This window comes from Chiroxiphia lanceolata, chromosome 4 (assembly GCF_009829145.1).
Source record: "Chiroxiphia lanceolata isolate bChiLan1 chromosome 4, bChiLan1.pri, whole genome shotgun sequence".
Classification (NCBI taxonomy): domain Eukaryota; kingdom Metazoa; phylum Chordata; class Aves; order Passeriformes; family Pipridae; genus Chiroxiphia; species Chiroxiphia lanceolata.
The window spans coordinates 67,281,643-67,294,189 of NC_045640.1; the positions used below are offsets into that span (position 1 = coordinate 67,281,643).

At 52.7% G+C, this 12,547-nt stretch overlaps 1 protein-coding gene across 1 annotated transcript; it reads left to right on the top strand.

Moving 5' to 3' along the window:
- Positions 1 to 5,592: 5,592 nt before the first annotated feature.
- Positions 5,593 to 11,604, top strand: LOC116785440 (coiled-coil domain-containing protein 81-like). Its single transcript, XM_032684940.1, has 11 exons — positions 5,593 to 5,983; positions 6,432 to 6,493; positions 6,648 to 6,801; positions 7,187 to 7,438; positions 7,750 to 7,840; positions 8,182 to 8,276; positions 8,713 to 8,818; positions 9,076 to 9,184; positions 9,332 to 9,469; positions 9,817 to 9,971; positions 10,125 to 11,604. Exons 1-11 carry the CDS (start codon positions 5,911 to 5,913, stop codon positions 10,198 to 10,200), a joined length of 1,311 nt encoding a protein of 436 aa, XP_032540831.1. The 5' UTR covers positions 5,593 to 5,910; the 3' UTR covers positions 10,201 to 11,604.
- Positions 11,605 to 12,547: the final 943 nt, after the last annotated feature.

A 12,547-nucleotide genomic window follows, 5' to 3' on the forward strand; every position in this document is an offset into this window, starting at 1 on the left:
CTTGTCCTGCTGGACTTGTGGTCCTTCTGCTGAACTGCCGCGTGGTACCATGGAGCAGGGTGTGAGCCCATCACACAGGTACAGGCTCAGAGTGGGGTCCCACAGACTCAGACTCCTGGCCTTCCTCTTTAGATTCCTGCCTGTAACCCAGGAGAAGACCAGTAAGACGTTAATGCACCCCACACCTCAGTCTGAGTCACAGTCAAAGCTCCCCGAATGTGCTCCGAGACTCTCAGCAATGGTACATCCTTGGGTTTTGCCAGCCCTGTGTCACATTTTGGGCTCTGGGCTGAGGCAGAGAGGCAGTAAGAGCTGCCCATTGTCCCAGCCTTCCTGCCCTACCCATGCTCAAGGTGAGTAATGTTGCATGTGTGGTGTGTGCATGGTCTTCAGGGAATGCACTCCCTCTACAGTGAGAGGGAAGAAAGAGAGCTCCAGCTGCTGATGGCATCCAGGTGCCATGAGGTGGAAGGTGAAGTGTGGCGCAAATACTTTGGCAACCGAACAAGACAGGACACAGAGCAAGGACAGGTAGGGGATGCACCTCACAGCCTCGAGGAAAGGGGAGTTTCCCCTCCTCACTCCTTGGTGTGACACTCTGACCTTGGAGCTGCAACATCTGGGAGGGAGCAAGGAAGGTGCCTGGGCACAGCAGCAGTGCAATGGCCTGCCCTCCCTGCAGGAGGAACTGTTCCTGAGGCCCCAGGCTGGAGCGTGCAGCTGGCTGTGGCATGGGCTTGCAGCTTTGTGCTCTCTGTGAGGGGTCAGCACCACTGCTTTGAAGACCAAGCCAAGCCTGTGCAAGTCACACACTGAAGCTCTGGGAGCAGCCCCAGCCATTGGTGGCAGTGCTTTAGAAGTCTCCTCTGCCTTTGCAGACCTCCTGCCCCTATGTGTTTGAGGATCCCTATCGCCCTCCCTACCTCCTGAGAAAGGCCTATGCCGAGAAGCTGAAGAAGGGGCAAAGCACAGCAAGGCAGAGCACATTAGAGCAGCAGGAAGAGCTGCAGCTCCTGAGGAAAGTACTGGAAGAGTAAGTGTGGTTATGGCATGAGGGCCCATGACAGGTCCCTTGGAGCAGTGCCTGGGCTCAGCAGCACTGCCAGGAACTACCAACCTGGCCCAGGCTTTGGGGCATAGGGAACTCTTTTGCCTGGCTAGAGAGCTGAGGAGGCCTTTTCTTCTGTCTCCTTTAGCAAGGGGGTGCAGACAGGTCTGTTGGAACACCGTTGGGACGGCCCAGGGACTGCCAGTCCTGCCAAGAAGATGTGAGCAGCCCTGGCAAGATCCTTGTGACAGCATCCAGCCTTTTCAACGAGAGAGCTGCCAGGAATGAGTGGCAGGGGCAAGGAATGCCTTAGCAAAGGAGAACATGCCAAATAGAGGCTGCTGGTACCTGATCCCAGCTGGAGTGACCATGCTCCTGCCTTCACTGCCTTTCTCTGCAGGCCAAGGGGACAGGAGGGGCCCCTGCAGCCCCCTGGCCAAGGGGCAAATGGGCTGGAGGTACCTGGTCCTGTCAACCAGTGGTGACAGGCCGTGGGACTGAAAAGAGTGGTGTCCCTTCCAGACTAAAGGGCATGGGGGCTGCAAAGCACAGCTCTCCTGCATCCAAACACTGCTTTGTAGGGATAACCAGAGGTCTGTGGCTGGTCACAGCACTGTTGGTACAGATTCACTCTGGGTAACCCTCCCTGCCTCCTCTCTCTCTGTGACTGGTATGGGGAAATTCAAAAGCAGAATCTAACCTACACCACCAAAGAAAACAGTTGGCTTGATGCTCCTTGAAGAGCTACACTGACATGCAGAAATGTGCTTCATTGATGGCATTCCTTTACTTGAGCAAGGCTGGTTTACCCTCAGGAACTGTTCAGTGGCCTTCTTGGGAGAAAGTTTATTCATTTTGGAAAGAGAGAAATTTTTGAAAGTGTCAAAGCCCTTTTTTTTGCAAGGTAAATTACAGCATGAAGAAGAAAGGCATGACCTGGAAGGGTAAAAGAGTACTAGGAGCAGCATATGCAACTATGCCAGACCCATGTCACTCCAGGGTCTCCCCTGGGACTGCTACTACCAAATATCGTCTTCCTTAATGCCATGGCTAGTGGGATTGAGTGTAGCCTCAGCAAGTGTGCAGACCTCTTGGGAGTAGGAGTCAGGCTGACAGTTTTGGAGGTAAATCTTCAATCCATGGACTTTATTACAGGATTTATCCAGGCACTGAGGAGCCAGAAAACCTCTTTGGTTGTCTCTCCAGATGCCCAGGGCTCCCAAACTGTAATTTCCTGACTTTTCAGCTGGTTGGAAGCATATCCACAGTGGCTGGTCTATGGCCAGCAGATTGGTGGAATTAGGTGATTTGACAGGGGCAGTAGTAACACAGGGTTCTGGGGACAGACTTAGGAGATCGAAGTCACACTGCATTTGTATTGCAAAATTAAGTGATTAATCCATTATGTGTATTGGTTTTTATTTGGTGGGGGTTTTTTTGTTTGTTTTTGTTTTTTTTTAATTACATGGGGCATTATTTCTGTTGAGATGCAAGGGGAGCAGGAGGTATTGGGCAGAGATGAACTGCTGCAGCAAAGACGCTCAGGAGCGAAGCAGGGGAACGCAGGGAACCAGAGAGGCGGGGGGTGCTCCAGTGGGCACGGAGAAGGGCTCAGCCCCCCGGCAGGACACGCTGGCAGCAGGAGCGGAGGCGGCTCTGAGCAGGCGTGGGCCGGGATCGCTCCCGCCTGGGCCCAGGAGCGCGGCCCCCAGGGCGGGAGGCGGTGGGAATGGCGCGGTCCCCTGGCGCGGTCCCCGGCAGCTCCAGCGACGAGCCGGGCTCTGTCTGTGCCCTCGCGGGAGGAGCTCCCCCCGTGCTGTCCGCTCGGCATAGAGCCGCGTCCTCTGTGCGCTCCAGACAAGATATGGCGGCCTCAGGCAGAGCTCCCGGGAAACGTGCAGCCGTCCAGGTGCCTGGGAGACGGGAAGGGCCAGAGCCTGCCGCTGGTATCGGAGGGCAGCAGTCAACACCAGTGCGACCAGGTGGACAGTCTGGTCTGCTGTAAGCTGAGAGGCAGTGGGAAGGTTAAGAAGCATCAGGGCGGCTGAGGAGAAGATTGAGGCGGCCACACTCTGCAAACCCCGAGGCAAATGCACCAGCCAGGGGCATCACAAGGAGCGAAGGATCCCCGCTCTCTCGCCTGCAGGCAGAAGGAGAAGACCTAAGACAGGGGGAAATGGGAACAGATTTCTTACAAATCACCTCCCCAGGTGCCCTTAAACAACAGGTAGGAGGCTCTGGAACTTGAGGGCCAGGCACATGACACTGTGGACAAAGGTTCATCCATGGGGGAGGGGTTGCCTGAATGGAGTCCGTTTACTCCCTTCATCATGACCATCTCTGATAAGAAAAAAAATAATGGTAATTGTCATTTGTGACTTCATTCTGAGAGGAACAGGGCTCCCAATAGGCCACAACCCATAGAGAAATGCGCTGCCTCCCTGGGCCCCAGGGTAGTATACTGCCAAGAAACTCTCCAGCCTCTTATAACCCTCTCATTATTATCCTGTGCTGGTTTTTCACGTGGGCAGTGATGATATACCAGCAAGAAGTCTTGAGGAGAATCGAGAGATGTCAGGGTCTTGAGACAACTGGTTGAGGAATCTGGAGCACAAGCAGTGTTTTCATTATCCTGACAGTTGCGGGGAATGATGGGGATAGAAACAGGAAAATCCAGCAGATCAATACCTGGATTGAAGCCTAGTGTTATCAGCAGAATTTGGCTTTTTTTGATCACTGGTTGGTTTATATAACACTGAACCTCCTGGCAACAGATGGGGTACACCTGTTTCAAAGTGGGGAAAAGGAATTTTGCTCTGGAGTTAGCAGTTGAGAGACCTTTAAGCTACAGTTGAAGGGGGAAAGGGATAAATCCAGGATCACTAGAGATAAGCCTGGGGGTGGCATGCCACTGTGTGAGGGCTGGGTTGCTACCAAAGTCCTTCAGTATGCTGTCTCAGTATAGGTAGGGAATGGAGATCCATGTGGCAGCAAGGATGCAAGAATTATTGAGGTATGAGAAACCACAGAAGTACCTGTGAATGGTCATGCAGGAATTAGCGGTTCTTCCCCCCAGAAAGTCAGTGGGACCAATAGCCCAGCTGAAGTGCATCTACACCAATGCAGGCAGCATGGGCAACAGACAGGAGGAAGTGGAAACCATTGTGTATCAGGAAAGCTATGACATACTTGCCAACACAGAGACATGGTGGGATGACTCGCACAACTTGAGTGCTGCAACAGGTGGCTATGAATTCTTCAAAAGGGGCAGGAGATGAAGGAGAGGCAGTGGGGTAGCCTTGTAAGTCAGAGAGAGTTTTGATTTTCTGGAGCTTAATGGTGGTGTGATAGAGTTGAGTGTATCAGGGTAAGACCCAAGGGGAAAGCCAACAAGGCAGATATTGTGGTGGGAGTCTGTTACAGACTTCCCAAGCAGTATGAAGAGGCAGATGAAATATCCTATAAGCAACAGGGAGAAATCTTATGATCACTAGCCCTTTTTCTCGTGTGGGATTTCAGCTTACCAGATGTCTGCTTGAAATACAACACAGCAGAGACAACACAGCCTAAGAATTTAGGAAAGACAAATCCTGCTTGACCAACATAAGTCTCCTTCTGTGGTGGGGCTCTTTTGGAAAATATGGAGTCCACCTCCTGGGGGACCTGGGAGAGTGAGATTCCCATCTCTGTACATGCTGCTGGTACTCTTTCCTTCCACAGTGTGTGTCTTACCCTGAGCAATGGTGGGACAGGCTGCTCTGTGATGCTGCCCAGTGCACTGGCACCTGCACCTCTCTTTTGGGGGAGCTTCAGCCCTTCAGGGCCACCTTGTTACTCTGGTGTTGGGGCTTGGGCTCATGGGGCCTTTGGCCAGTGCTTGGGTAACAGTCTTCTCATTCCTTGTATCTTCAGGGCTTTCTCCTGATGCTGCTTCTAGCATATCTCCTGCTCCTGGAGCTGTGCTCAGGGTCCCCATGGGATAATGGGGCCCTGGGAGCTCACTGGAGAGTCTGGGAGCCAGTAGTCATGTCCAGGGAAGTTTTCCAGGAGGGCACATGTATGAAGGAGGATGCAGTTGCAAGGCACCTGCATGGTGTCTTTGCAACATCCCATGTGCAGTTGTGGTCCTTCTTTGTGGATTCTGGTGTAGGGAAGGAGGTCCATCCCAGTGGCCCTAGGGGATAGGAGGGGCTGAGGGTTGCCCTGGGAGCCAAAACGCGGGGTTGCTTTCCCTTGTGACCTGTGGGGGACCTCTCCAGCTTTATTCTGAGTGCATGAAGCCCCTTCAGTACTAGTGCCTATTACTCCCCAGGTTCCAGGAGTTCCTGTGTGCCCAGCTGGGGAGGATGAGTTGAGCTGTGCAGGCAGGAGGGTCAGTGCAGCAGCCTGAGGTGGCCGGTGGGGCTACCCTGCTCATGCTGGAGATAAACGTGGGTGGGATTGTGTGGTGGCAGGTTGTGTACAGCCCTGTGACCCATGGCATGACATCACAGTGAGACACCCACATCCCAGGGACAGGTCCCCCTCCACACTCTTTGGAGAGGTCTGGGTGATACCAGGACTACTCTCACCAGCGCTCTGCTGTGCAGGAGCTGCCCTGCGAAGGGAAGCTGTGGGAGAGCGCTGGAGATACCACTTGGAGAAGTGTTGAGGAGGGAGGAGAGGAGCAGAGGGATTTTGTAGCAGAGCAAGCAACTTTTCTGCACTGCTGTGCAGGAACTACCCTGCTCCCAGGAGACTTTAGAAGAACATTGTAGACACCACTTGGGAAGAAGTGCAGAGGAGGAGGAGGAGAGGAGCAGAGGGGTTTTGTAGCAGGACAAGCACCTCTTCCTCAGCTGCTGCACTGCAGGGGGGCAAAGATGATGAAGTACATGCGCTATAAGCCTGTGGGGCCGGGGGACCTCCCAACTCTCAAGGAGCTCAGCAACAGTGGTAAGACCATAGGTGTCCCTTGCAGCAGCACTGTCAGGGCTAAGATTACATGGAGATGAGCTGTGGAAAGCCCCCCTGAGTCTGGGGCCATAGAGGGGGCTCTTTTGGACGGCACAGACTGCAGTAAGGAGAGCCCTACCTTGTGGTGCCTTGAGGCTCTGGGGTGGCTTTGGTAGCCCAGGCCTCTAGGAACTGGCAGTGTCTAGGAGTGGAAATCCCCTTCCCAGAACTACTACCTGCCTTTCCTCCCCAGGCCTATCATGGACACAGGGTGGGTTACTTTGAACCTGGAGTCAAACACGCGGTTGGGCAACCCCAATGATGAGAGTGCTTACTCAGGGCAAGGGGTGCTTGAGGGCACCCCACTGTCACCTGTGTAGGTAGGGGCACAGGGGATGGTGACTGTCACTGAATCAGAGCATGACAGAGCTTTTCCTTTGCTTTCCAGAAATCTGGAAAATCTGGTCTGGAGCATCTCGCTACATCCGCAGACAGCTCTTGCAGAAGAGGGTGAGTCCTGCCTCCTGTATATGCCTCACCCTTTCCCTCTGGGCCTCCAGAGCAGGGGCCAAAGTGCCATTCCCAGGACTATGCCAGTCATGTGGCAGCCACCCCGCCTCTGGGCAGCCCTACCAATGCTCCCTCCTCTTGCTTGTGTTTCCAGGCAGTGGAGATTGGAGTTGGGACATTTGCAATTGTCCCAGTGCATGCCAGTGTGGAAGAGGGCAAGGTTTTGACTGTTGAGAGACCCGTGTTCGTTGTAAGCAAGCCCTTGAGGGCGTTCTACAACCTTGAGTGTGAGGAACCCAAAATTCCTGGTAAGAAGATGGAATACTGTCCCCACAGAGGCCTTGCATTTGGCTTGTTGCCAACAGCTCTGACACGGCCAAGGAAAGGCACTTCCAACCTGGAGAGTGCTGAGTGTGGGCACACATAGGGCAGCCCAGCACCCTGCCCCTCTCTGGGGAGCCAGCCTTATCTCCCCAGCTTCCCCTGTGCTCCAGCTGGTTCATTGCAGCAGGAGGCCAAGCAAAGCTTTGGCCTCTCCTGACCACCAGCTCTGTTCTGGAGAGGTGACTGAAGCTGAAAGGGGAGCACTGTCTGGCAGAGTGTTGCCTGAGGGCTGGGCACTGATGACCCCTAATCTTGGAATTGGCTGAACTGTAGTGGCAGACACCCTGTTGCTTTGTTCTTGTTTCCTAGATGAGACACCTGTTGTTCAGCTGGACTTCGGGGAGATTGCTGCAGACACCCACTTCCGCCGAGAAATTGTGGAGCTGTGTGTACATGAGACCCTGCTTTGCTTTGCTGGGGCTCTTGCAGACGAGAAGGAGGTGGAATTCTCCTTCAAGGGCATTGGTATCCTTGCTGTGCGAGGAAAAGTGGTCAGCATGACCTTCTTTGATCATTGCGTGTTGGAACCAGATGTGACAGGAAACATGCTGAAAGCTCTTCTCAGGGTGAGCTTGTCATTTCTATGGGATTCCTCTTCATGGCTCTGTGGCAACGCTGTCAAAGCTCTCCTGCTGCCTTCTCTCAGTTGTCATGACCTGTCTCACCACCCAGCCTAGACACACTCCTGATGAGCATGTCCAAGTCTGGGCAGCGCCTCGGCCCTTTGAGGCAGGGTCTAATGACATTAAGGGAGAAGGTGGTGTGAGGCTTTCTGGGAAGCAGCCGTTGTGTCTCTGAGCAGCAAGGTGCTTTGCCACCTTTGTGGGCAACCAGCATGTTTCTGGGTGTCTGTTGAAATGTGACTGTCCCCTTGCAGGACTCCAGCATGATGAGGATCGTGGCATTTCCAGGCCAAAATGATTTTAACCGGGTCAGTCGAGATGAGGTCATCACACTACCAAGGTGAGTGGATGGCTTCTGCAGCTTCTGCAGGTTCTAGCCGGTTGAAGCTTCTTTCCAGCCAAACTTGGACAAGACCAGCCCCTTCCCAGGAGAGCTTCCTACTCTGCCCATCACTCACTCCACTCTGACTTGGAGATTGCAGACAAAGGGGCCAGTCAACTTTCAATGTGCCCTGAGAGAGGTGGGACAGTCTACATGGGCAGCAAGGAGGGTTGTTGTGCACCTTGTCCTCCAAGGACTTGGCAGTGGCTCCTAAAGACAGGTGCCAGCAATTACAAGTTTGAGCCCCCAAGGGAGCCTGGTGCCCCAGCTTTACCCAGTTGGTGCCTTCTTGTTTCCAGTCTCGTAGTGGAGACCCCACACCAGCCATGGGCCCCTCTGATTTCCCTGAAGCCCAGCAGAGAGTCGGCGCCCTGGGGCGGAGGTTCCCGCAGAGGTAATGTGCCATCTGAGGGCTGGCAGGGACTGAGAGGGCTCTTGCCCTCATGAGGGCAGGAGGTCTGAGGTCACTGTGGGATGACTCATTCTGGAAGAGGCTCTGAGCTGTGGGCAGCCCCTACCACCCAATCCCTCCAGTGGGCCCTGGGGATTCCCAGTACCTCCCAGTTCTTCCTATTGGTGGGTCCCTTCTGATGGCAGAATTGTGAGTAGGAGAGGAGGAAAATCATGTCCCGGAGAGATGGGTGGCTTGGTGGGAATTCAGCTCCGGATCAAGTGTGGGTGAGGGACAGGGGCCTGCCTGGAACTCTGGTTCCCAGGAGTGGCAAGGACTGAGGGCGAGCCTTGCGTAGCACGACTGAGCAGCTCTGCCCCTCCTGCTGGCCACATGATCTCAAAGACACCGTGTGCTCCTCCCTTTCTCCCACTTGCAGTCAGCGTGCTGGATCCGGTGTTCCTGGCTCGGCGGAGGGTTTCCCAGGCCAGCCAGCAGTCGATGGAATCTGATCAGCCTAAAGACAAGGAGGTTGGCCGAGGAGGGTGAGCCCTGTAGAGGAGTGGTGTGGCTGAGGCTGTGTGGGGAAACACTGTGCACTTGTGGTAGAGAGAGAGAGATGTTTCCTTTGGCTGGGGTGCACGTGCTGATGTTGAATGGCCCTGGAGACCTTGTCCTGCTGGACTTGTGGTCCTTCTGCTGAACTGCCGCGTGGTACCATGGAGCAGGGTGTGAGCCCATCACACAGGTACAGGCTCAGAGTGGGGTCCCACAGACTCAGACTCCTGGCCTTCCTCTTTAGATTCCTGCCTGTAACCCAGGAGAAGACCGATAAGACGCTAATGCACCCCACACCTCAGTCTGAGTCACGGTCAAAGCTCCCCAAATGTGCTCCGAGACTCTCAGCAATGGTACATCCTTGGGTTTTGCCAGCCCTGTGTCACATTTTGGGCTCTGGGCTGAGGCAGAGAGGCAGTAAGAGCTGCCCATTGTCCCAGCTTTCCTGCCCATGCTCAAGGTGAGTAATGTTGCATGTGTGGTGTGTGCATGGTCTTCAGGGAATGCACTCCCTCTACAATGAGAGGGAAGAAAGAGAGCTCCAGCTGCTGATGGCATCCAGGCGCCATGAGGTGGAAGGTGAAGTGTGGCGCAAATACTTTGGCAACCGAACAAGACAGGACACAGAGCAAGGACAGGTAGGGGATGCACCTCACAGCCTCGAGGAAAGGGGAGTTTCCCCTCCTCACTCCTTGGTGTGACACTCTGGCCTTGGAGCTGCAACACCTGGGAGGGAGCAAGGAAGGTGTCTGGGCACAGCAGCAGTGCAATGGCCTGCCCTCCCTGCAGGAGGAACTGTTCCTGAGGCCCCAGGCTGGAGCGTGCAGCTGGCTGTGGCATGGGCTTGCAGCTTTGTGCTCTCTGTGAGGGGTCAGCACCACTGCTTTGAAGACCAAGCCAAGCCTGTGCAAGTCACACACTGAAGCTCTGGGAGCAGCCCCAGCCATTGGTGGCAGTGCTTTAGAAGTCTCCTCTGCCTTTGCAGACCTCCTGCCCCTATGTGTTTGAGGATCCCTATCGCCCTCCCTACCTCCTGAGAAAGGCCTATGCCGAGAAGCTGAAGAAGGGGCAAAGCACAGCAAGGCAGAGCACATTAGAGCAGCAGGAAGAGCTGCAGCTCCTGAGGAAAGTACTGGAAGAGTAAGTGTGGTTATGGCACGAGGGCCCATGACAGGTCCCTTGGAGCAGTGCCTGGGCTCAGCAGCACTGCCGACCTGAGCCAGGCTTTGGGGCATGGGGAGCCCTTTTGCCTGGCTAGAGAGCTGAGGAGACCTTTTCTTCTGTCTCCTTTAGCAAGGGGGTGCAGACAGGTCTGTTGGAACACCGTTGGGACGGCCCAGGGACTGCCAGCCCTGCCAAGAAGATGTGAGCAGCCCTGGCGAGATCCTTGTGACAGCATCCAGCCTTTTCAACGAGAGAGCTGCCAGGAATGAGTGGCAGGGGCAAGGAATGCCTTAGCAAAGGAGAACATGCCAAATAGAGGCTGCTGGTACCTGATCCCAGCTGGAGTGACCATGCTCCTGCCTTCACTGCCTTTCTCTGCAGGCCAAGGGGACAGGAGGGGCCCCTGCAGCCCCCTGGCCAAGGGGCAAATGGGCTGGAGGTACCTGGTCCTGTCAACCAGTGGTGACAGGCCGTGGGACTGAAAAGAGTGGTGTCCCTTCCAGACTAAAGGGCATGGGGGCTGCAAAGCACAGCTCTCCTGCATCCAAACACTGCTTTGTAGGGATAACCAGAGGTCTGTGGCTGGTCACAGCACTGTTGGTACAGATTCACTCTGGCCAAAGACAGCAGTTGGCTTGATGCTCCTTGAAGAGCTACACTGACATGCAGAAATGTGCTTTATTGATGACAGTCTTTTAGTTGAGCCCTTAGCTGACCCTCAGGAACTGTTCAGTGGCCTTCTTGGGAGAAAGTTTTTTCATTTAAGAAAGAGAGAAACTTTTGAAAGTACCAAAGCTCTTTTTTTTGCACGGAAAACTACAGTATGAAGAAAGGCCTGACCTGGAAAGGTAAAAGCGCTAGCAGCAGCAGCAGTTTCTCAGGCTCACCTTTCCTAGCTGAGGAAATCTCAGTCAGGCCTGATCACATTCATATGTGCAATGAGGAACCTCCATCAGCTCTGTGTTCCTGTGTGCCACTCGGCACTGTTTTACAATGGTGGTGTGAAAGTCTGACAGGTTTGCATGCAGCTAAAATGATGAAGAGGGTATAAAGGCTGGCCATTTGCCTGCTGCTGCCAGTGGGTGGCCTTTGTACAGTTCTGAAGTGTAAAGCTGGCCTGATTTGTCAGTCTTCTAAGCATTTCTAGTGTAGTGTAGTGGAATTGCCCAAGCAGTGTTGAAAGAACATGTATTAATTTGCAGCATGGAGGTGCAGCCAGAAGGGAGCAGAAGAAAGCTGGGGTGTTTAGGGGAGATGATGTCGTTCTTACCCTGGGGAAGACATTTGCAGAACCATAGGACTGTCATAGCTGGCTTTTGTTTGAAGATAGCTGTAAATGGTTAAAAGTAAGATAAAGGTCTGATGATTGACTGTCTTATTAATTCTTCAGCATTGTCATTTAAAACTCACACCTTCTGCTCTCACAAAACTGAGGCAGGGCTTTAAAATGAACTGTGTGTTTAGCCACAAGTCAAGGAAGAACTAATTTCCAGCAGAGAAGCTGGACTGCCTTGGGAAGGGTGCTGTTTACCGTGCATCGTTGATGTTGGTGGAAGTTAGTGGTGCAATCTGCTGGTCAAACTGGTTTTGCTTTGATTAGCATTTTGCTTCTGATGATCACTTCCTTTCTAGGGAGCATAAAGCCTCAGACCTTGGCCTATAAAATATTGGGTTAGTCTTTCAGAAAGGTGGTTGTTAACAGATTCTTCTGCTTTCAAACAGTTAATGTATAATTGGGGTACTTACATTAATGGCTTTTATCTTATCATGTCAAGTGACTGAATTACTGGCTGAAAATGTTATGTGGTCACAAAGAGGGAAGCCTGGTGCAATGAAAATGCAAGTGATGGCATTAAAAAATATAGTCTGTTACCAGTAGAATATGGAGAGGTAACCCTTGCTCCTAAATGGAGACAGTTATCTAACTGGAGCTGTAAAAACTGACTTCTTGAACATTTGGTGAAACTTCTAATCCTTCTGGGGAAATAATTGTGTGTTAATTAAGGGCCGGAATTCCACGAAGCTTATTAGTTGTCTAGTTGGATCTGAGAAGCAGAAGGTTGAACAGAGTTTAACTAAAATTTAGAACTGTTAATTAGTCTGCTTTCTTCCCGGTCTCCTTTCTATTTTCTTGGGTTTGGTTTGTGTAGCGCACTTTGAATGACCCGTGAGAAACTACTGTGCTTCTGACATGATAGCTCCCAGTTGTAAATGCTGTACTTTACTAGCTGTGAAAGAATAAAGCTTTAAAAGTGCTTGGCTTCCCTTAGCTACAAGCTAGCTTGTTATGGATGAAGAAATGAGAGAAAGTGGAAAAAACAGGCTGGCTAATCTTGTTAAATTGGCTGAATAATGTTGCATTCGCAATTTGTGAACTCCATGCTGGAAGGCACAGATGTTTTAATAAACTTTAGATGACCTGTCTTACTTTAGTGCCTTTTACAGCACACAAAATATTTGATGGGCATAAGGAAACCTAAATATGAAACTACCTTCCTTATAGGCCTCTGTTTTGGGAGTTAGGAATATGGGAATGTGTGGAAGTTGCTCTT

Coding starts and splice junctions, on each gene's coding strand:
- LOC116785440 (XM_032684940.1), top strand. CDS start 5,911: ATGATGAAGTACATGCGCTATAAGCCTGTGGGGCCGGGGGACCTCCCA. Junction 7,439..7,749: donor AAACATGCTGAAAGCTCTTC/TCAGGGTGAGCT, acceptor TGACTGTCCCCT/TGCAGGACTCCAGCATGATG. Junction 7,841..8,181: donor GAGGTCATCACACTACCAAG/GTGAGTGGATGG, acceptor TCTTGTTTCCAG/TCTCGTAGTGGAGACCCCAC.